The following is a 25,770-nucleotide window of genomic DNA, read 5'->3' on the forward strand; positions in this document are numbered from 1 at the left end:
ACTGTCTGTATACCGGTACTGCCGTTTTCAATTATGGCTAGAAAAATGTCATTACGGCGTACTTCCAGTTTGAATGACTTGTAACGACATCGCATTGATGTACCAGACCTCTGGTCAACATGGGTTTCGTTGTTCAGGTGGTTGATTTGCAACTCATTCTTCAAGTAAGTTAGAGATTCGGCGGTGCTTGGGACTCTGAATAATGTCCTGTCCATTCCATACTCTAAGTATATCCGCTAAATAAAATGCTGGCACACAAATTTATCATAGAATAATTAAATATATTCTTGTTCCACCACACGAAATAGTTCCCTTATTATTCATGGTGCCACTACTCCAACACTGGCTTAGATATTAAATACTGCCACGTTACACCGGTCGTAATCAGTAAGTTACATATCATCTAACAGAAAGTTTGAATGACTTGCAACAACCGTCGCATTGATGTATCAGACCTCTGGACCACATGGGTTTCGTTGTTCAGGTGGTTGATTTCGAATCCGTTCTTCAAACAAGATGAGAGACTCCACGGTGCTTGCGGCAATGTCCTGTCCATTCCATAATACAAGAATATCCACTAAAAAAAATAAAAATAATAATAATAATAATGCTGCCACACGGATATATCACCGAATAATTAACTAAATATATTTGTCAACATATTAACTCATGTTCTACTACGCAAAATAATTGCCTTATCATTCTTGGTGCCATATCTATAAACACAGTGGCCTTAATAAGCTGGAAATTAAAGAATTCATGAATTAATAAAATCAAAATTAAATTGTCCACTAATGTCGTCCCATACAAACTTAAAACTAGTTTTGCCACATTTACATATAATAACCCAGCCATCCATCAGATCGCAAATACTTTAAAGAAGCACAATATTAATATAGCATTCAGGACAGTCAACACCAATCAAAACATATTTTTTAACCACAATAAGGTCAATTACAACAGCAATTATTATTCAAGGTCCGGCGTATACAAACTAACATGTACACAATTTGAATTTTCTTATATAGGTCAAACTGGACGGAGCTTTCACGCAAGATATTTGGAACATTATAACGCTCAAAAACATAACAAGTACTCAGCGATGAGCCAACATGAGAGAAACGGGTCATCACTTTACATCTATAGAGAAAGATCTTACCATCATTAGCATAGGTAAAGGGAAATTAATGAACAAACTGGAAAATCTAGACATTATTTGAACCAGACATATAATAAAAACGATGTCAATGAAATTAAGTCCTTTGTACAAATTAACACCTAAATTAATTAATATCATGAATTCAAATCAGAACAAAATCCCTCATTTATTTAAATCTCCACACTCAAACGCTTTATCCACCGTGCCAAATGTTAAGCCCGCCCATATCGCTTCTAGAAACTCCCCTCCAGCAATAGCACATACGCCCTTAGAGCAGCCTACCCCCACTCTCCCTCTATGCCCCGCCCCTCCGTTTCCGCACCGATACATCAGGAGTGGAAATGTTAATAAGATAGGCGCTGGCGGAACAGACAGGTCCACCTAGTATGAATTGAACAAGTAAGTCACTTTATAGTTATGAGGTGTTAGTTTAATAGGTTTGGTCTCAACACATGCTCGAAATTGTAAATTAAAATTACTTTTTTTTACTAATCTTAAGATCCCTCCCAAAGGCCAAGCAACACATCAACGGGAATGATATTCATACAAGACTGTATTAAGTGTCTAGGATGTTCCTTCCCAATCAAGCAGCAGCCTAAAACTAAGAAACACCCTAAGATTGTACTCTTTACAATTCCTTGTCATCACGTAAGACCTGAAGCTAAGACGCTTATAGTTAAATTCACAACAACAATCTTGACCAGACTACATATAACAATCGGTTTTGAATTCTCCACTTGTGGTTGACAACACATTTCAACATTTTTGCCATTAATGCTTTCACGGCCCGTACTTATAGACATGATATTGTATCGGCTTTTGGGCTTGTGCCGTGTCAAGAAAATAAGATGAAATTCTTAACGTTTTGCATAAAACTGTGCTCTGCGCCCTCAGAAGAATTCTTGACTGTCCACGAGAAAGGCTTCTTAAACAATGACACTTTTCAATTTGGAACCTTATAATAGAAGTAGAAGTTGAAATGGTACGTTCATTCGCAACCAGATGGCCCCCAGGACGTGGCACAACGCTAGCCTTCGAAGCGGAAGCTGACCGAACTATCACAATCAGACTAAGCGGTTCACATAACGTGTTTGCGTAACATATGACGTACCATTTTAACGTACCATTTCAACTTCTACTTCTATTATAACGTTCCAAAATTTCATTGTTCATGCTACCTCTACTACAGGGGTAACACCAAACAAAACACAAACACAGTTAGAAGGGGAAGGTAAGAGTACAATACACAATATAAGAAAACACTACACACTCGGAAAAACAGTAGCTAGCATTACGCGGATCTCCAACAAAACAAGTACGTAAGTATCAGTAGGGCCAACTAGTGAACGACAAAACGGGAAGATGGAAGGGCTGGGAACCTATCAAAGGCATGGACATGGCTTAGATAGCGGATTCCGAAATAAATCCCCGTGGTCCTTAGATTTGAAAAATATTATTTACAAAATGATCTTACAAATACATTCGAAGTTATGAGCTATAAGTTCAGTGGTATCCATAGCTTATTTCGTAGCAGTGTAAATTCAAATTTCAAAACAACTATACATCTAGTTACCAATGCAGTAGTACAATGCAATTTACAGGTTATCCAAAGTCTAGCGTACCTCAAGTGATACAGAACTACCAGAGGCAAACCCCAAGGGAAATAATATTAAACTACAATATACATATTTTAGTGAAACAAGAAATGTGAATGCCTCAGAAACGAACAGGTAAGTCCAGCTGAAAAACTAAGGCGTCATAAGTAACTAATTTGGTGAATCTAGGCGAGGTTAGGGCAGACTCCTGTATGAAGAGCAAATCAGAACATTACCAAAATTTTAGCAGGAACGGAATTCAAGAGTGCTTACCCGAGGAGAGTGCCCTCCCGGAAGCCGGGGGATGTCAACCAGATAGGCTTCTCGCAGACCGATAAACCAAGACCGACAGAATTCAGGATACAGAATTAATTCGAACACTGCCTCGCTCACTATATATAGGAATTACTGGCCTTGGAGGCAGCCAATCAGCGTGCATGTGTTCCCTATCGCCACCTAGACTCACCAATCATAACCTTACTTTCGATCGCGAACTTTGACTAACATTCTAGAATACGCATGATCGCGAAAGTCGTATTTTTCCAGAATAGACAGAACACACTTTCTAGAACACATACCAACAAAGTAACACACCCTGTACAAAAGTTATGTAACTTTCTGGATCTTTCCAGGAACTATAAGCAGAATTCTACTATTTACAAATGCCTATGTTACAACATTATACAGTACAGGTTAGGTCAAAAAATAAAACATCACATCATATTTTACAAACAAAGTCTTAAAAAAAAATACATTCCACTCGCATTACATAGTTCACTTGTAACATCTTCCTCCCCCTGAAAGTCGAGCCCTGCTCGACCAATGAAATAACCACACTGGGGAGCAAGCGATAGAACGTTTTCACACAGTACCGATAGTAAAGGTACATTACTTTAACACACCTGATTTCTTGAAGTTAACTTTGTCATAACCAACAACACAAACTGTCACATAATTTTCAAAAATAATATAGATCCACCTCTTGAATAAATAGCACAAAATCCACATGGATTGTCACATTGCACTTCAAAATGCCTTCTTTCACAGATGATTAGACAATTTGTAGTCTGTCCACCAAATCATGTACACCATACTTTCTTCCAAATGTTAGAAATACCAAAACTTCTCATTTGTTGCTAACACTTTTGCACTACTTTCCCACAACAGTCACAGCTCAGCTAGGCCACAGGTTCTTGCTGATGATGCGGCTGCCGACACGGCCGTTTGCCGCCAGCCTCCATTCAATGTCAGTCCAAACCCGACACCTAAGTGAGACGCAGTTCAGTGGTCTCTTGCACCAAATAAGCCGGGGTGAGACACCGTCCAGTCCGCCTGCCACCAATAGGATGTTCTCCGCAGGATAGTGGTGCCGGATGGTGACGCCCAAGGCACACACTGTGCCTCCCAATTTGGCACTTCAGGTTGCTGCCCGAAGGAGCTGGTCACTGCAGCCGCTGTAACACACACAAACCGCAGCAGACAGGGAAATACTTTGAGGTAAAAGTATGCTGCTGGGTTCAAGATCTCGCGTAGTCACCCCATGGGTGGCTTAATGAATATGCAGGAGGGATTCTCCCTCGCACACAGTGATATTAGGGCACTAGTCCCGGGGTAAGCACTGCTATCTACAATTCATGTGACAAGATTATGGTGGGGGTGAAAAGAAACTACAGGAGGGTGCCCTAAACCTGACCGTAAAAGGAAGAAAATTCCAAGTAGTGACCCTAAACTAAAACTTATCTAACTTATAATACTAAATTGATTACACTAGAGGATACCTAAAGTATTCACTTACACAATTACTTACAACTAACTTACAATAAAACTTATTATTATCTTATAACTAAAACCTTATAAATAACCTCACAATAAAATTATTTTATAACTAAATTCTTACAAATAACTTACAACTAAATCTACAAGGTCACCAACAATGGTATTTACCCTCCCCTACCAAACTTAAGGTACCTTGATCTGGGAGAGATGTACTCTGCTGATCCTTTTCCTTTCGGGATCGCTCACCAATAATGTCACCGGGGTGAGGAACTTCAAGATGGTGCAGGGACCTCGAAATCTGGGGGCCAACTTACTGATAACATGGTCCGCAGCACTACTGACGGGATGTGTTCTAATAAACACCTGGTCACCCACAGAGAGATCGTGCGGTCTTCGCCCGTGGTTGTAATTACGCTGGACCTTAGCGTAATAGACCTTCAAGTTCTTTCGTGCACGGTGCCAATTAGCTCGGATCTTTTCTGGGCTGGCATCGTCGGGCAGAAGATCATTAATTGACCCTAGGTTAGATAGAGGAGAATTTGGGGTAAAAGCCAACATCAACGAAGCCGGGGTTTGCTTGTGGCTTTCATGGACAGCAGTGTTAAATGCAAATGACAACCAATTCAATGAGGAATCCCACTTGGAGTGGTCTGAGGAGTGATAAGCGATGAGGGCAGATCACAGGTTACGATTCACTCTCTCAGCATAATTGGGCTTCGGGTAATACGGAGTAGTTGTTACATGAGCAATGGCTAGATCAAAACAGAAATTCTGGAACTGGGCAGAAGTAAAGGCTCTTGTGTTATCACTTACCAAGAATTGACAGGGTCCAAACGAGGCGAATATCTGTTTCAGGCACGAAATGGTGGTGTTGGCGTTAGCCATCCGAGTGGGGAACAGCCATGTAAAACGCGAAAAGGCGTCAACACACACGAGTATGAAACGATGACCATTCCGAAATCTCGTTAAAGGACCAATATAGTCTATGAACAGTCTTTCCATGGGGCGAGAAGCGTGCTCAGAAGACAAGAGACCTAGACGAGTATTCGGGGCAGGTTTACTGATGTTGCAAATCTTACGGGACTTGACAAGAGTACGGATCTCACTATCCATGGATTTCCAAATAAAGTGGTTACGGATTTTTCTCTTGTTTTGAAAACGCCCAAATGACCGCCCACTGGGGATTCATGAAAGTATTTGAAGAGGGCCGGGACCAGGTTAGTTGGGACTACAATTTTGGGGTCTCTGCGACCACGAGCAGGACAACACAAGACACCATTCTTAAGAATATAGGGCTTCACATGCTCACCGGATTTAATCCTGTCGACAATGGCTTTTAACTCAGGATCATCCTCTTGATGTTTGGCAATATCCTTGAAAAGGAAGGGAGAGTCAGTGAGAACTACATTGACAAAAGCTGATACTTGTTCGGGAGATGAGTCTACTGGCTCGGATTGACGGTCACAGCTGTCTGGATGGAACATTCTACTGAGGCCATCAGCCACAACGTTTTCCGTGCCACGAATGTGGCGGGCTTCAAATTGGAAGGCTGAGATGCGCACTGCCCATTGTGCTAGACGACCAGTCTTTCGCGGCTTGGCCAGTACCCAACTCAACGCCTGATTGTCAGTTTCCAGATCGAAAGGGAGATGTTCCAGGTACATTCTGAAGCGTTCTAAGGAGAAGACAACAGCCAGGGCTTCCAACTCGTAAATGGAATAATTGCGCTCAGCAGGATTCAGGGCACGGGAAGCATAAGAAATAGGACGACGCCCTTCTTGAAATTCCTGTAGAAGAACTCCGGATATGCCTGAGGAAGAGGCATCAGTCTGAAGAATGAAGCGTTTAGAAAAGTCCATGAAGGCTTCACGTTGGGCATCACCCCACACAAATTTGGCATCCTTTCTTCTCAAATCGTTCAATGGAGCTGCACGTTCAGCAAAATTAGGAATGAATTTGCGAAAGAAATTCACCATGCCAATGAATCTGGCTACAGCCTTGACGTCCTTTGTAGGGGGAAAATTCTAGATGGCGGCAGTACGAGACTGATCGATTGAGACACCCTTCCCCGACACGATATGTCCTGAGAAAGACATCTGGGGTTGTGTGAAGGAAACCTTGGATGCCTTGAGGGTTAGACCTGCTTTACGCAGTCTTTCCAGCACTTCGTTGAGATGGAGTAGGTGTTCCTCGAAGGTTTCGCTAAAAATGACCAGATCATCGAGGTAATTATAAACAAACTTGAACTTAATGTCCGATAAGACATAATCTAGTAACCGTGTAAGGACGGCCGCTCCAGTTTCTAGGCCAAACGGGACGCGTTCGAATTCGTATAGGTTCCAATCGGTTGCAAATGCAGTGAGATGCTTGGATTCTTCGGCAAGGGGTATCTGGTAATAAGCCTGATTTAAATCGAAAGTGGTGAAAATTTTTGCATTAGCGAACCAAGAAAGACAAGAGTGCAAATCAGGAAGTGGGACAGATTGGAGGACTACCTTACGGTTCAACATCCGATAGTCCACTACAGGCCGATAACCACCTTGTGGTTTAGGGACCAGAAACATGGGAGAAGAATAGGCTGACTTGGACGGGCGTATCACTCCGTCAGTGAGCATTTGATCAATAATAGCCTTCAGGGCTTTCATTTTGGGAGGTGACAACCGGTATGGAGGAGAGCGAACAGGTATGTTATCCGTAACCTCAATTTTGTATTCTAATACATTGGTGACACCTAACCTGTCGGTGAAGACATCAGGGAACTTATCGCAGAGTTTCCTAAGTTGATCGGCCTGCTCTTCGGGTAAGTGATTAAAATCAAAAGCCTTGGGTTCATCAGAATCTTCGGGAACAGCGTTAACATGGCAAGGCAGAATAGGGGAGCGATCACACAGCTCAAATGTTCTTGCACAAAATTTAAAATGGAATCTGTTGAACTGGAGGTCCAAAATCATGCCTGTTTTTGCAATAAAATTTGCACCCAATATGAATTGACAGGACAAATCCTTTGCCACTAGCACTGGCATTTTCCAGATGAAATCACGGACTCTAATCTTGACCTCTAGGGACCCTACAATATTCAATGAATTGGAATTAGCAGTATGGCATGTTAAGGACATGGGTTGTAATGTAGGTAGCTTGCAAACAGTTTTCATAGAATCATACCAGGTCTCACTCATCAAGGTGACACTACTCCCAGAGTGTAGCAATGCACAGACAGGTTCATTATTTACCTCTATGCATAAATATGGTAGTTTACAAGAAGGTATGGCAGAAATCCTACAAGATTGTAAGAAATAAAGACCCGAGTCAGCCTGGGAGCAATCATTAGCCTCAGAATAAAGTAAATCAACCAAGGTACAGTCATGATCGACAAGACAAGAAGCCATGCTTTGGGATTTGTCATCAGAAATGGCGGTTAGTCATCTAGCACTACTGTGGCCTGGCGGTCCAGAGCCAGAAGTGTTACGTGGGCACTGCCTAGAGAAATGCCTAGTTGATCCACAGTTACGGCAAGAAGTATTGATGGAAGAGCCTCCACCCATCGAAGGTTTCCTATTGCCTAACGTCCCGGCCTTGGGACAATCCCGCCTGAGATGAGCCGTGGAGCCACAATTGAAACATGAACGGGGATTACGCGCATTGCAAGCAGGTGACGGGGTGGTTTTAGAATCCTGAGTAGGGGGTACGGTTATAGGAGGTGGGGCTAATGCCAGGCGTAGCTGGTCAGCATATCGAATGCCTTCAGCGGACACTGTAATTGCTTCCAACTGGGCGAATGTTGCAGGTTGGGGTGAAAAAGCCAGATATGATCTATAGTTCGGGGCGAGACCTTCAACTATGTTGGCAACCATCTGAGCCTCTGAATAGTGGAGCCGGAAAATCATAGCTTGGAGCTTAATGTCTTGAACATACTCAGATAGTGACTCATTAAAATGTTGTACTCTAAAATAGTGCTTCTGCACTAATGCAGACAAGGCACGAGCAGGAATGAAATATTCAAGAACATGGGCATGAAATTGATCTACTGACCATCTTTCAGTAATGGCCCTGACAATGTGCTCAGAAAGAGCTCCAGAGACATGTGGGTATAGAATTTGAAATACGTTGCCGTTACTGAGATTATACACTATTGCCTGATCCTTGAACTCGGTTAGAAAGTGAAGGAAGGAAATAACTTCATCAACGGAGTTAGCTGAAAATTTAGAGATACCCCTAAACACAGTGGTCAACGGGTGAGGCAGATTGGAGAAAATCTAGGGAAAGACAGGTGTAGGGGGTGCTTGGGAAGGCTTAGAATAGTCTAGAGGGTTCACTGAGGCATCGTACCTTTGGTTTGGGTGCCCTTGTGAAAAGGACGGAGTACAGGGTAGGTTAGGATTAACGTTATCCTGCAATGTTACGGGTGCAGACAACCTAATATGAGAAAGGTTCTCACTAATCTGAGAGACCATTTGGGCATTAACCGGTTGTGTAAAGGTTATGCAACTCGATACGGGTGGCGCTAAGACAGGGGGTTGGTTTTGCACCATTGAATCAGACCCGGGTTGATTAGGAATAGAAGGTAAATACTGAGCTTCAACGGAATTAGCAGGAATCATAGGAAAACTTGTACGGTTACCAACATGCAAAAGAGATGTATCATCAGAATGACTTACAGGTGTCCTAGGTCCAGACAATGAAACAGAAGATCCCAGGGCAGCATTAGTCACCTCAGACTCCTGAATATACCTAACACCAGCATTAGGTGTCAGATTGCCCACTTGAGCAGCAATAGATGCCTCACCACAATTAACACTGTCACTCATTGCAGATGGGGTCGACACTTGAATTTGAGAAACGGTGTTATTAAACTTATTGCCTTCAAACAAACCACTGATTCTGTTGAAAATTGTGGAAAACTGTTCTAGTAAGGTTTGACATTTCTGCCGCTCAACTTCCGGCAATTCAATAGACAACAAATCCTTAATCCTGTCTAAATAATGTAATAACTGCCCCTTAACCCGCGCTAATTGGCCATGCGAGGGCTTAAAAGCACTAAAGGACACAAGAATGGCGTTAAATTTGGGTAACCTATCTTCAATCACGGCCAAAGACTCACGCAACTCGTCTGTAGTTAATTCAGGTATGGTTATAGGTAGGTCAAGGGACTGCTTCAACAGGCTAGTGTCATCTCTGACATTCCCTGTCGAATTAATTTTGCGAATTTTTAACTCGTAAATCAGTTCTGCCTTTCTTAAATAGAAAGGATTAGGAACAGCACGAGCCATCCTGGCAGGTAGAAACAAGATTTCAAGCGATATACGAACCACAACTTTTACGGAGTGTTAAGTTAGGTATGATCACGGTTCACTTTTCTTCTTCCGCAATCTACCGCTTGCCTCTGCTACCAAATGCTACCTCTACTACAGGGGTAACACCAAACAAGGCACAAACACAGTTAGAAGGGGAAGGTAAGAGTACAATACACAATATAAGAAAACACTACACACTCGGAAAAACAGTAGCTAGCATTACGCGGATCTCCAACAAAACAAGTACGTAACTATCAGTAGGGCCAACTAGTGAACGACAAAACGGGAAGATGGAAGGGCTGGGAACCTACCAAACGCATGGACATGGCTTAGATAGCGGATTCCGAAATAAATCCCCGTGATCCTTAGATTTGAAAAATATTATTTACAAAATGATCTTACAAATACATTCAAAGTTACGAGCTATAAGTTCAGTGGTATCCATAGCTTATTTCGTAGCAGTGTAAATTCAAATTTCAAAACAACTATACATCTAGTTACCAATGCAGTTGTACAATGCAATTTACAGGTTATCCAAAGTCTAGCGTACCTCAAGTGATACAGAACTACCAGAGGCAAACCCCAAGGGAAATAATATTAAACTACAATATACATATTTTAGTGAAACAAGAAATGTGAATGCCTCGGAAACGAACAGGTAAGTCCAGCTGAAAAACTAAGGCGTCATAAGTAACTAATTTGGTGAATCTAGGCGAGGTTAGGGCAGACTCCTGTATGAAGAGCAAATCGGAACATTACCGAAATTTTAGCAGGAACGGAATTCAAGAGTGCTTACCCGAGGAGAGTGCCCTCCCGGAAGCCGGGGGACGTCAACCAGATAGGCTTCTCGCAGTCCGATAAACCAAGACCGACAGAATTCAGGATACAGAATTAATTCGAACACTGCCTCGCTCACTATATATAGGAATTACTGGCCTTGGAGGCAGCCAATCAGCGTGCATGTGTTCCCTATCGCCACCTAGACTCACCAATCACAACCTTACTTTCGATCGCGAACTTTGACTAACATTCTAGAATACGCACGATCGCGAAAGTCGTATTTTTCCAGAATAGACAGAACACACTTTCTAGAACACATACCAACAAAGTAACACACCCTGTACAAAAGTTATGTAACTTTCTGGATCTTTCCAGGAACTATAGACAGAATTCTACTATTTACAAATGCCTATGTTACAACATTATACAGTACAGGTTAGGTCAAAAAATAAAACATCATATCATATTTTACAAACAAAGTCTTAAGAAAAATACATTCCACTCCCATTACATAGTTCACTTGTAACAGTTTAAGAAGCTTGTCTCGTGGACAGTCGAGTATTCTTCTGAGGACGCAGAGCACAGTTTTCTGCGAAACGTTAAGAATTTAACCTTATTTTCTTGACACGGCGCAAGCCTAAAAGCCGATACAATACCATTTCAACATAGGTTAAGTCATGCATATGAAAATGATATATGTGGGTAAATAAGCCCCCGTATGAATATCCTCTTTACCCAAGACTTATGTTAGATGAAGATCCATTTTAGTTTTGGACATATTAAGTTAGATGGAATAGTACCGACAACTTTAATTGTGTTAAAACGCCATTAATTTATGTTACATTTATGTATTGTTCACTTTAAAAAAAAATGATTATCCTGGCATGTTAGTCTTAATAGATTATCTACATTCAGATATTATACTATATATGGTTAAATAAGGTCCCGAATCTTGACCTAAAGGGTGTATACAGGCTGAAGATGCCCAAATAATGGGTGAAACATGTACCTGATAAGTCTACATAAATTCATGTAGATTCAAACCACATTAAACGTGGAAAGTATTGAATAGGTGGCTTTATTAAATTATCCTTGAGATTTTATGCCTAATGTCATCATGGATGTCAAAAATGTTTGTAAGTGGTTTAGAGGGTTTGCAGCCGGTCAGACTGAGATTCGCGACGAACAAGGGAGCGGGAGACCGCCAATTTCCATCGAGACAGTCGTAAAGGTTGAGCAAATCATGCGTGAAGATCAGGGGATCACTTGTGAATGATCTTTGCATTTTGGTTCCTGAGGTTTCCCAAAGCGCCTTTCACAGAATTTTATCGGAAAAGTTGAAATACCAGAAGGTGTACGCAAGATGGATGCCACGCGTGCTGACTGAAGAGCACGTGCGGCAACGAGTTGATTCTTCCGGCGCATTTCTTCAATGCTTTGCAGCCAAACAGGACAACTTTTTGGACTCAGCAGTCACGGGTGACGAAACCTAGACGTTCCACGTTACACCTGAGACCAAGCAACAATCACGCCAGTGGCGGCATCCCTCTTTGCCTAAGCCGTGGAAATTCAAGCAAACACAGTCTGCCGGTAAAGTCATGCGAGCTGTGTTTTGGGATTGAAAAGGGGTCTTGTTGGTCGACTTTGTTGGCAATTCAGAACCGTAGAAGAGGAATGTTGTGCAGGGGCGTAAACATTCTCCATGACAACGCTCGCCCGCATGTCGCCCGCCAAACCGTTGCTCTCCTGCAGCATTTTCTGTAGAACATCATCACCCACCCATCCTATAGTCCTGACTTACCGCCCAGTGACCATCACTTGTTCCCTACGTTGAAAGAACATTTTGCTGGAAAGCGATTCAGCACCGATGATGAGGTGAAAGTTGAGGTTCACAACTTCCTGAACAGCATGGCGGCAAGCTGGTATGATATGGACATACAAAAACTGTCACAGCGTCTAAAAAAATACATTGACCGAAATGGTGATTATGTAGAAAAATAGCTAAATGTTCAAGCTGTAAAATGATGTAAACCATTGTAGAAATGAACAGGTCTATGTATTTATAAAAAATGGGAGACCTTATTTTGGAGATTACCTTTGTACAATACCTCACTGATTGATTCTCTTTTGCTATTACTGAGCGAGTTGGCTGTTTGGTTAGGGGGCATATAATTGTGAGCTTGCATTCGGGTTATGGCCGGTTCGAATCCCAACGTTGGTAGCTCTGAGGATGGTTTTGCTTGGTTTCCCATTTTCACAGCAGTCAAATGCTGGGGTTGTACCTTAATTAAGGCCACGGACGCTACCTTCCCATCCTTTCGATGTATTAGTGCGACGTTAAACCCCTAGCAATAAAGAGATGTTTACTATTTAGGTTAGATGAGAAAATGTTCTATTTTCTAAATTTAATTTGTGTGTGAACTTGCAAAAATATTTGACTTATTTCTTTTACTTCATTTCAGTTGACCCCAAATTCCACCCATTACTTTTTGAAGGAGAAGAAATTCAGATCTTCCAGAATCAGGGAGGTGCTGGACCTGGAGGAGAGGGAACACAGACTCAGGTACATTAAATTTTATATCTCTCTTTAAAGATTTACCTAGGTAACTATAATGCGAGTTGGCCGTGCGGTTAGGGGCACACAGCTGTGAGCTTGCATCCGGGAGATAGTGGGTTCGAACCCCACTGTCAGCAGCCCTGAAGATGTTTTTCCATGGTTTCCTATTTTAATACCAGGCGAATGCTGGACCTGTACCTTATTTAAGGCCATGGCCGCTTCCTTCCCACTATTCCTATTCTATCATCGATGCGACGTAAAGCAAATTGTAAAAAAAAAAAAAAAAAAAAAACTGTGATGCCTTAAATTGTAAACATTTGGGGATGTATTCAGATTGGTCTTTCTGCCATTGTTGATGATAGGTCAGATGGTCTGCAAAAGTTAAAATCAATGAAATTCAAGGATCTGTTGACAATTAAAAAAAAGAAACCTATAAACTCCCGCTTGTTATCTCACCATGTACCTGTTTTTCATTTTGGTCTTTTATTTGCAGATTATACATTTTCTTATCAGTTCTGTTCCGTGTAGGCCATGAAGTAACCTCGACACTTTGTGGGTTATTGTGGTTAGCTCTACGCCCGGCTGGAATGAATGTGGTACTGATTGTTGCATAAAGGCAACAAAAGCAGCTTACGGTTGTACAAGAGCAGATTTTCTGATGATATGATTTGGGAAAAAGATGAGCAAGAGTGATGCAGAGAATGGGATAAAAAGAATTGGTGTGAAGAAAATACGATGATCATTATGAGAGGATAGTAAGTTGGATAAGGGGCAATAAAAATCCAAAACAACATGGAGAGTTCAAGACAAGATTTGGAAATCCACAGGAGAAGTGAGCCAGGCTGAGTATCTCAGATGGTTGACCCCAACTTGGCAGGTTCGATCCTGGCTCATTCCGGTGTTATTTGAAGGTGCTCAAATACTTCAGTGTCAGTAGATTTATGGCATGTAAACAAACTCCTGTGAGACTAAATTTTGGCACCTCGGCATCTCCGAAAAGTAAAGCAGTTAGTGGGACGTAAAGCAAATAACATTATTAGAGAAGTGTTTCTATCACACTACAAGATGTCGTGAACCTCCAGCTATACATGAAACTCTTGTGTTTTGAATAAATAACAGCTATCAATTCCAACCTTATCAAGTTTTTAAAAGTAGGAATGATAATATGGAATTAAAGAGGTCAAATTTTTAATTAGTGATAGGATTAATTTAACAAGAGAGATGTTTGGTCATCATCATCATCATCTGCAGTTTCCAGCTGTTTGGAACACAAGCGTCTCCATCTCCTCTTGTCTGAATACTGAATGAATACTGATCTGCATTTAGGGCAGTTGCCCAGGTGGCAGATTCCCTATCTGTTGCTTTCCCAGCCTTTTCCTAAATGATTTCAAAGAAATTGGAAATCCATTGAACGTCTCCCATGGTAAGTTATTCCAATCCCTAACTCCCCTTCCTATAAATGAATATTTGCCCCAGTTTGTCCTCTTGAATTCCAACTTCATCTTCATATTGTGATCTTTCCTACTTTTATAAACGCCACTCAAACTAATTCGTCTACTAATGTCATTCCAAGCCATCTCTCCGCTGACAGCTCGGAATATACCACTTAGTCGAGCAGCTCTTCTTCTTTCTCTCAATTCTTCCCAACCCAAACTTTGCAACATTTTTGTAACGCTACTCTTTTGTCGGAAATCACCCAGAACAAATAGAGCTGCTTTTCGTTGGATTTTTTCTAGTTCTTGAATCAGGTAATCCTGGTGAGGGTCCCATACACTGGAACCATGCTCTAGTTGGGATCTTACCAGAGACTTATATGCCCTCTCCTTTACATCCTTACTACAAGCCCTAAACACCCTCATAACCATGTGCAGAGATCTGTACCCTTTATTTACAATCCCATTTATGTGATTACCCCAATGAAGATCTTTCATATTAACACCCAGATACTTACAATGATCCCCAAAAGGAACTTTCACCCCATCAACGCAGTAATTAAAACTGAGAGGACTTTTCCTATTTGTGAAACTCACAACCTGACTTTTAACCCCGTTTATCAACATACCATTGCCTGCTGTCCATCTCACAACATTATCGAGGTCACGTTGCAGTTGCTCACAATCTTGTAAATTATTTATCACTCTATAGAGAATAACATCATCCGCAAAAAAGCCTTAACTCCGATTCCACTCCTTTACATATATCATTTACATATATAAGAAAACATAAAGGTCCGATAATACTGCCTTGAGGAATTCCCCTCTTAATTATTACAGGGTCAGATAAAGCTTCACCTACTCTTATTCTCTGAGATCTATTTTCTAGAAATATAGCAACCCATTCGGTCACTCTTTTGTCTAGTCCAATTGCACTCATTTTTGCCATTAGTCTCCCATGATCCACCCTATCAAATGCTTTAGACAGGTCAATCGCGATACAGTCCATTTGACCTCCAGAATCCAAGATATCTGCTATATCTTGCTGGAATTACAAGTTGAGCTTCAGTGGAATAACCTTTCCTAAAACCGAATTGCCTTCTATCGAACCAGTTGTTAATTTCACAGACATGTCTAATATAATCAGAAAGAATGCCTTCCCAAAGCTTACATACAATGCATGTCAAACTTACTGGCCTGTAATTTTCAACTTTATGTCTATCACCCTTTCTTTTATACACAGGGGCTACAATAGCAACTCTCCATTCATCTGGTATAGTTCCTCCGACCAAACAATAATCAAATAAGTACTTCAGATATGGGACTATATCCCAACCCATTGTCTTTAGTATATCCCCAGAAATCTGATCAATTCCAGCTGCTTTTCTAGTTTTCAACTTTTGTATCTTACTGTAAATGTCATTGTTATCATATGTAAATTTTATTACTTCTTTGGCCTTAGTCGCCTCCTCTATCTCGACATTATCCTTGTAACCAACAATCTTTACATACTGCTGACTGAATACTTCTGCCTTTTGAAGATCATCACATACACACTCCCCTTGTTCATTAATTATTCCTGGAATGTCCTTCTTGGAACCTGTTTCTGCCTTAAAATACCTGTACATACCCTTCCATTTTTCACTAAAATTTGTATGACTGCCAGTTATGCTTGCCATCATGTTATCATTAGCTGCCTTCTTTGCTAGATTCCATTTTCTAGTAAGTTCCTTCAATTTCTCCTTACTTCCACAGCCATTTCTAACTCTATTTCTTTCCAGTCTGCACCTCCTTCTTAGTCTCTTTATTTCTCTATTATAATAAGGTGGGTCTTTACCATTCCTTACCACCCTTAAAGGTACAAACCTGCTTTCGCATTCCTCAACAATTTCTTTAAACCCATCCTAGAGTCTGTTTACATTTTTTTTACCATTTTCCACTGATCATAGTTACTTTTTAGAAACTGCCTTATGCCTGCTTTATCAGCCATATGGTACGGCCTAATAGTCCTACTTGTCTTCCCACCACTTCTCCCTAGTCCTCTCCTCACTCTTCCATTCCTTTTATCCACCTGTCTCTTGGTCTTCCCCTTGGCCGTTTTCCTGTTATCTCCATTTCGTGCATCCTTCTCGGTATCCTTTCCTCTATTACAAGTCATTAATCTCATTTTTTGGTCCGTATTGACAACAGTGATTACATTCAATTTACAAAGTATACATTTATTATTCACCTATTCAATACCTACATGTCCACAACTTTTCAATCTTTTATGATTTTGTAACCAGAAAACGTGGTACTGTAGGTATTGAATAGGTGAATAATAAATGCATACTTTGTAAATTGAATGTAATCCTTTCCTCTGTCATTCTCTTCATGTGTCCATACCATCTAAGTCTAGATGCCTCTGTCCTATTCTGAAGTGGCTCTTCTTGTACTATATCTCGAACCTTCTCATTTCTCATCTTATCCCATCTTGTCATTCCTATCCTAATTCTCAGAAATTTCATTTCACTTGCCTGTATGTTATTCACGGCTCTCTGCCTCATTACCCAAGTCTCAGCTACATACGTTAGAATAGGTGCATAGTACATCCTGTATATCACCCTTTTGCTTCTCTGAGGGACATCCTTGCTCCAAACCAGGCTTCTGACACTTTTCAGGAATGCTCCTGCTTGTCTTCCACGCTCAGTTGTTTCCTTATCATTTCTTCCACTTTCCTCTATGATACATCCTAAGTACTTGAAACTCTCTGCCTTCCTAAGCTGTTCCCCTCCAAGCAATATCCCTCTCGTAGGTCTCTCCTTCTTTCTAGTTGTGATCACTATCTCGCTCTCTTGGGCATTAAATTTCATTCCATATTGTTCCACCTCATCTACCCAAGCATCTGATTGTTCCTGGTTATCCTCTTCCTTTTCTCCCCAGACTAACAGGTCATCTGCCAACATCATCACTTTCATTTTTCCTTCTCCAGTTTTCCTTGCCACTTTTGTCATTGTCTCGTCCATTGTCGCTACGAAGATCAAAGCTGACAGAGCACTTCCTTGTTTTAATCCACCTTTTTGCTCAAATCAGCCTGTTCTCTCTCCTCTTATTTTCATACAATTGACACTCCCATTGTACATCTCCTTCACTCTTTCTATGGTCTGTTCCTCAACACCTTTTCTCTGTAAGGCTTCCCATACCTTGTTTCTACACACACGGTTATAGGCTTTCTCAAAGTCCATGAAGGCCATCACAAGATCCTTACCCCATTCATAATGACACTCTTGTAGTTGCCTTGCTGAGAATGTAAGGTCTCCTGTGGACCTTCCTGATCTGAAGCCATACTGCTCTTCTCTTAACTTTTCTTCCACCCTCTTTCTGATTCTATTCTCCAGAATCTTCTCAAACACCTTTGCACAGTGGCATATCATTGTGACTCCCCTATAGTTCTTAAACTCTTTTCTATTCCCCTTCTTGAAGATGGGTATGATTACCCCCTTCTTCCAATCTTCGGGAGTCTTCCTTTCCTTCCATACTACTTTCAACACATGATAAAGCCACTGTTTCCCTAGCTCTCCTGCTGCTTTCACCATCTCAATACTCACTTCATGTAACCATGGGCCTTTCCTTCCTTTCATCTTGTCCAGTGCTAGCTCCCCTTCTGCCCATGTTCCCACAAGTCCAACCCCTCAACCACGTCGTGGAATTTAGGCAACGTCCTCAAGTAGGGAATAGCCTGTGGGGGTGAAGTACAGTGGGGACTGTGTGGGCCCCGAGACCGCTACGGTAGCTGTGAAAGCCCTACAGGAATCCTGAAATAGATGGCGGCTAACGGGGCTCTGGTGAAGTCACGACAGGCCTAGCAAGCCAGTGATGGATATTAACTCGCTTTCAAGGAAACAAGGAACGATAAGCCGGACGGTTGTAACATGACGACCCTGGCGAGGAACAGGATTACGAATTGGCACACTGAATATACAGACATTGACCGGAAAAGTAGAAGAGGTTATAGACATGATGGAAGGAAGGAAACTGGATGTACTAGGGCTGGCGGAGACTAAGTAGGGGGGTGAGGGTAGGAGAGAGCTGCGGAATGGTTTTTGGTTGTACTGGATAGGAAATTATGAGGGAAAGCGAAATGGAGTAGGAGTGGTGGTAAGAAGTGGATTGAAAGAGGAAGTAAAAGGGATAAGTGACAGCTTGATAAAAGTCAAAATAACAGTCAAAGGAAAACCTGGGAAATTGTACAAGTGTATGCTCCACAAGCAGGATGCACGCAGCAAGATAAAGATGACTTTGAGGAAGAATTGGAGAGACAATTGAATGGACAAAATAATGCGGTAATGGGAGACTTGAATGCCCATGTAGGCATTGAAAGGAAGGGTTATGAGAAAGTGCTTGGAGCGGAAGGATATTGAAATAGGAATAAGGAAGGAGAAAGACTACTGGATTTGTGCAAAAGAAATGGGATGATGGTCGGGAACTCGTGGTTCAAAAAGAGAGAAATTCATAAGATAACTTGCTATAGCAGTGACTGGTCTAGGAAATCCATTGTAGATTACATGGTCTACGACTGGGAAATGAAGAGGAATGTTATAGATGTAAGGGTAATAGCATCAGAGGCCGTAGATAGTGACCACAGACTGCTGGTAATGTAACTGAGAACAATGACGGAAAGGAAGAGAACAGAGAAGCAAGAAAGACGCATCAAAATATGGAAACTGGCAGAAAAGGAAACCAAGGAAGAATACCAGGAAAAAATAAGATTGACCATACCCACAGATGATACAAAAACAGGAGAGAGGAATGGGAAAGGTTCAAGAGGACACTGGTAAAAACAGCAGAGGAAGTGTGTGGGAGAACTAGTGCCAGGATAAGTTGCAAGGAGACCCCATGGTGGAACAACAGAGTCAAAGTGGCACTTAGGGAGAAGAATAAAGCTTTCAGAGTGTGGTTTCAACAGAGGACAATGGAGACAAGACAAGAATATAAGACGAAAAAGGAAGAAACAAGAAAGGTTGTAACAGAGGAGAAGAAAAATTGGATGGAAAATTGGACAAACATGATGGAAGAGGATAGCGAAGGAAATAAAAAAGTACTGTATGGAATGGTCAGGAGTAAGAGGAAAGGCAAGAGGGAAGATGTTTTAATGATAGACAAAAATGGAAATGAAGTGCAGGAAATGGAGAAACTCAAAGGAATGTGGAAGGAGTATTTTGAACATTTACTAAACCCAGAAGGATGCACTGAGGAGGAAAGTAGAAGCTGGGAGGAAGTAAGAAATATGGAAGAAGAGATGTTCGGTAAATTTCCAAATTTTGAAATAACTTAAAAGACTAGGTAAACAATTGATAGGAAATCTGCCATCTGGGAGCCCTAAATGCAGATCAGTGGTGATTGATTGATTGATTGATTGATTGATTGATTGATTGATTGATTCACCTGTCCAGTCAAAAAGAAGTGAAATTTCTGAGGTAAGGGACACTAATCTACTAGATTTAATGCATCAGGCTAAACTGAAAAGGTTTAATTACACAAAGATTATTTCCAAAATCCTTGCTGCAATATTTTCAGAATGACAGCACTCGCCACACAGGAAGAAATTGAAGGAGAAAGAAAAATCAGTTACTTCGTCCATGGAGTAAATAGTTCCATAGCCAACTCCTTTCTTCACATCCTCCTACCTTTTGAGTTTCATCCTTGATCATAAACAAAACCTTACAATTTAATCATGTTTATAACATGTACGTAAAAATCGGGAGATATTCTGGTGGCAAATTGTCTACATCTTGTCCACTTTAAAGAATCAATAACACTAGGCGTGCTATGATAGTGAAGTCAAATTAAAACATAAATTACATGACAACAACAACAAAAATAAAACAAGCAATTCCATAGAAACAGAACAGTACAAGAAATGAGGAGGAGTAGGAGACATGCTTTGGAATTACAAATGTTAGAGGAAGCTGAAGTTTACTGTGGAGGGATTTGATTAAGAAGAATACAAAGAACAGGTTGATGAATTAGGAGCAATAAAAAGTAGAGTAAAATGGACGGAACCACATTTATTCATACCCAATTTCATCCGGATATTTTATGGTGCCTATTAGAACCATAGTTAATGCTTGTCGTTCTTTCCGAATTTCCAGTACTCCTTCATCTTGATGGTGAATGCAGCTCTTCACTCTTCGACCACTTTGCACCAGGTTATCTTTCTCACTCTTTCTGGAAAATCCTTTAGCTCTGAACTTTTTTTTCTTGAACCAGTGTCTCAGATCAAAGTCATGAGGAGGTCAAGAATTCTTTGAGATATTCTGGTGTTATGTATTTGAGACTGACGACCGTAAAACATAGGACAGAGCTTTATATGACCTCAGGCGATATTCACCTTTTCATTCATTTGACTCCTCTCTTTCTCACTGTGTAAGGCTGTGGTGTATGGATTTGGAGAGATGAAAAACTGTTTCTGAATGATTAACCCAATATTTCAGTGCTTCCTTCTCCGATGCATTAAAGGAGGTGATCTCTCCAAGACACTTAAAATAAATGCAAAGTTTGATTTTTGTATATTTGGTATTGAGACATACAGTGGTATTACAGCAGTCAGACATTATTACTTCAGTTTTTCCAAAAGATATCTGGAGACCTACATCTTCAGCTATACCTCTTATAGCACCGAGCTCGATAGCTGCAGTCGCTTAAGTGCGGCCAGTATCCAGTATTCGGGAGATAGTGTGTTCGAACCCCACTGTCGGCAGCCCTGAAGAGGGTTTTCCGTGGTTTCCCATTTTCACACCAGGCAAACGCTGGGGCTGTACTTTAATTAAGGCCACGGCCACTGCCTTCCCACTCCTAGCCATTTCTGTCCCATTGTTGCCATAAGACCTATCTGTGTCGGTGCGACATAAAGCAACTTGCAAAATAATAATAATAATAATAATAATAATAATAATTTTCTTAAAGTAGGAGGTGGGCGATGTTGACATAATCTGTCCTTAGGCCTACATCATCTGCTAAAGCAAGGCAGTCGATGGTCACTAGTTTGGAACGAGTGAGAGCCCTTCGCCTTGATGAACACCAGTCTTAATCTCAAAGGATCTAGAGACCCTTATATTTCACATGTGAATAGGTGTTGGTCCGAGTTTGTTTCTTGATGGAATTAGTCTTGTTATCTACACCCATCTCCTTGAGAATGTCATGAGGACTGAATCTGTCTGTTGTGTCATAGGCCTTCTTAAAAGCAACAAAAGTAAGTACAAGTGCTTTGACAGAAAGAGATTGATTTGGATGATACTCTTTACGGAAAAGGTCTGTTCGCTGCAGAGCAGGTCTTGTGGAAGTCGGCTGGATATTCACCAACCCGTGGATCAACAATGGGTTCAATGCAACTTTGAAGTGCTTATGACAGGATTTTATAGGCAACTGAATGAAGAGATACAACCTGTAGTTGTTCACATCTGCTTTATTGCCTTTCTTATGGAAAAGGTGTAGAAGAGCTTATTGCCACTCCTTAGGAATAGTTTCTGATTGCCATATATCATGAAAGTGGTTTTCCATTTTGGCGATGAAGTTGGGACCAGCCATTTTCAGAAGTTCAGCAGATTTTCCGCTAATATGATTTGGTCAAAAGTTGAGCGAGGGTGATGCAGAGAATGGGGTAAAAAGAATTGGTGTGAATTGATGTTGTCTTGTTGGGGAGAGATGCAGTGATTTGGGTAATTTTTGCTTGATCAGGAGGAAAAGAATTGGGTGAAATGAAGGTTTGTTTTTGTTATTATAGCAAATATCATGCTCATTGTGAATATTCAGAACATTTGTTTTTGAGACAAGTTTGTCTTTTGTTTAACACATTCACTGCCACCTTAATTAAACCTATAAATGGCCCTAGGATCCGATATGTTTTTTCTTTCCTTCTATTAGTTAAAAGGTAGTAGGTTTAACATTACAATTGAAGTTTTTACACATACACATGAAAAATCTTCGATAGTGCATTATCGGTACTGAAGAACGATATAACATCCTAATTGCAGGTAGACGCACATGTGCGTGTTATTAATACAGCATATTTACATTGCATTGTAACAAATATTACATTGTTATGTAATAATTGTTCACATGAAGAATATCCTTCATTAACTGTTTTTGATGGAGTAGTGAATATTATTGCAGTCATTTGCATCATGTATAGTGCTTTTGGTAAGTCCTAAAGCAAGGCTCTAAGCAAAGTGCAGGATTTTCAAGGAACTGAGGACAATAATAAATGGTGTCAGTTCTTTTCCCCTTTTCGTAGCACAAAGTGCATCGCTTTTGCATATAAATTTTGTATTGAAATTTGAAGGACCAGTAGAATTGTCATTGGCACTTTCATCAATTATTACACCACATTTAAAAGCAATGGGTCATGAACCAGTAACTTGAAGATGTAACTCTATCCTTAATCTGAGTGCCATTACAGAACAAAGACCAATCATCATGCTGATCAGTAAGGACAAGCAAAACCGGATCATACAATGATGCAAATACATGTCAGGCGGCAGGCACACTAATATGGAATATGCAGATGTATTTGAGAAAGACAAATATTTTGTGTGTTTGTAGCATGATGTTGGAATGATCGTAATTCACTGTTCACAGAATGACAAGTTACCTACTGCAAGTACAGCACTGCTGGATAAGAGTATGGAAGTTGGGAGTGTCAACCTGAATGTTAATAATGGTGGACAGAATGCAAGTCCGGATAAAGTGTTGTTTCCTGTTGAACAAGCTGTCGAAAGGAAGATTAACACCACACCTGAGAATGTTGTGTCCAGCGACTGTAACAGCTCCGTTATGAGTAATGCTGCTGCATTAGCACCAGTTGTGCCTCGCCAGGTAGAAAGCAAGGAGCTCAATTGTCCAGCATCCAACCCACAGAGGAAGATGTCAAGTAAGTATATATGTCTTGATCGAGCTCGATAGCTGCAGTCGCTTCAGTGTGGCCAGTATCCAGTATTCGGGAGATAGACTGTCAGCAGCCCTGAAGATTGTTTTCTGTGGTTTTCCATTTTAATACCAGGCAAATCCTGGGGCTGTACCTTAATTAAGGCCACGGCCGCTTCCTTTCCACTCCTAACCCTTTCCTGTCTTGTTGTCGCCATAAGACCTATCTGTGTTGGTGCGATATAAAGCAGTAATAAAGCAATTATAATATGTCTTGATCCTCCAGTTGTTTTTAATATCAGTGCTGCAAGCCACAGATAATTAGTTATGATTAGTTTGTACAATTTGGGCCATTCAGTATACACTAACTTCCTGATAAAATGGGCCTACTTAATATACTGTCCCACATAATTTGCTTTTTAGACATCCCTCCACATCTCGTGTATAAAAATTCTTTTAACAATTATCCCGTATATTTTGCTCGAATTCCACCTATTACACATCATTCTTGGAATATTTCCCATGCATTTTCAGTAATACTTGGAAGAAAAGTTACATTTTTGTTTCTTGCTCACACTAGGATCATTGATATTGAAACCACACTGCTGTGCAAAACTTAAGGGCGGAAGTAACTTTTGCCTGTTGTGTCACTGCTAAGTAACGTAGCTCGATGAAACTTGAACAAATACATAGGAAGAACTGCTACAGTTTGGTATGGAATATGCGATGAGACTAACAGAAATGACACTTTTATACCAAGACAATAAATTTTACTTGAATCATTGTGACTCATGATAGTCCCCTGGACGTCACGAAAGAAGGGACGTGGTTCTTAAAAGGATGTGTGATCACCACGGACAGCGACGCATGCTCTACAAAGTGTTCCCATGCTGGCCACAGAATTGGTAAGGTGTTCTTGTGATAGGGCGTTCCATTCCTCTACCAGTGTGGTTGACAACTGCTGGATGGTCGTTAGTGCATGTGGACGTCCTGCAATACATCTGCCCAACATGTCTCACACATGCTCGATGGGATTTAAGTTAGGGGAATGGGCAGGCCAGTCCATTTGCCGAATATTCTCTCATTCTAAGAGCACCTGCGCTGTTCGATGTATTCGTGTATTGAATGAAAATGAAAATTAAGTTGGGGCCGAATGCACCCCTGAAAAGATGCACATGGTTAAGGAGTACACCGTCACAATAATTTTGACCAGTGAATGTACCCTGTTCAGAGATTTGGAGGTTGGTATGCCCATGCAACATTATGCCTCTGCACACCATAACAATTGGACTACCAAAATGATAATGTTCGACAATGTTCCTGGCTGCATTTTGTGTTCCCAGCTGTCGTCAGATGAGGGTACATCTAGAATCGCTACTCAGACTGAATCTGCACTCATCTGAGAAGAGCATGCAGCCCCACTCCTCGTCAGCCCAGACCTGATGCTCTTGCTGCCGATGTGCTGATGTAAAACAGGGAGATATTCCCTCAACCCAGTATGAACAAACACAACAGTACGTGAATAATTAACTCAGGGAGACATTCCCACAACACTTACTTAACTATACATACACTATCACATCAGGGATACATTGTCACAACAACATTGACAATTAACTATACTGTATGTAGGATTTAGGCACCACCTCTTGTCTTAATTTTGGATACACTTATTTACTAAGTGCATCCCTAACTCTATTTACACAGCCGTTTTCCAGCTTCTGGACATGATAATTACTCCTCATCATTACGGAGAGCCAGTTAATGTTCTCCCGACAGATCCCCAAAACATCCCTTGTCTGAGGTTATGACACGACTAAGTAGTGTTGTAGTGTAGTAGTATATTAATTACCTTATTGTCATGTGATCATTGTGTATTATTCTAGACAATATTTCTTTCCTTTCATTCATTTTTTGCACATAAGAAGTTATTTATTTTTCCTCTTCCATTCATTTTTCTGTAAAGAATAGCCAAAGAGTGCAAGTGTAGGAACTGTGGGTGTGGCCAGGCATTAAGGAGTATGAGGGAGGAGTTCGAGAATTTGAGGGAGATAATTAGGATTCTCTCAGAAGACAGGAAGGAAGGTATGCCTCCCTCAAACAATGTACAGGGTACAATAGGTATAAAAGAGGAATGGTAAATAAAGGGGAGAATTGTAGAAGACAGGTGGTCGAATGTTCTAAGGGGAAGGCGATTGCAGGCTAAGGGCTCTATTCAGGGTCAAAGTTCAGGACAGGTGTCTGTGAGAAATCAGTACAAGTCACTGCAGGTAGAACA

General features: G+C 41.0%; 1 protein-coding gene across 3 annotated transcripts in view; it reads left to right on the forward strand.

The window, feature by feature from the left end:
• Window positions 1-25,770, forward strand: part of LOC136863895 (pelle-like serine/threonine-protein kinase pik-1) — a 630,261-nt gene that overhangs the window by 166,569 nt on the left and 437,922 nt on the right. For all 3 annotated transcript variants that reach the window (XM_067140300.2, XM_068226049.1, XM_068226048.1), the window contains exons 3-4: window positions 13,064-13,164; window positions 23,208-23,499. In XM_067140300.2, coding sequence (XP_066996401.2) covers window positions 13,064-13,164; window positions 23,208-23,499 — 393 coding nt within the window. The remainder of the gene's footprint in view (window positions 1-13,063; window positions 13,165-23,207; window positions 23,500-25,770) is intronic.

This window comes from Anabrus simplex, chromosome 2, assembly GCF_040414725.1.
Source record: "Anabrus simplex isolate iqAnaSimp1 chromosome 2, ASM4041472v1, whole genome shotgun sequence".
Classification (NCBI taxonomy): Eukaryota; Metazoa; Arthropoda; class Insecta; order Orthoptera; family Tettigoniidae; genus Anabrus; species Anabrus simplex.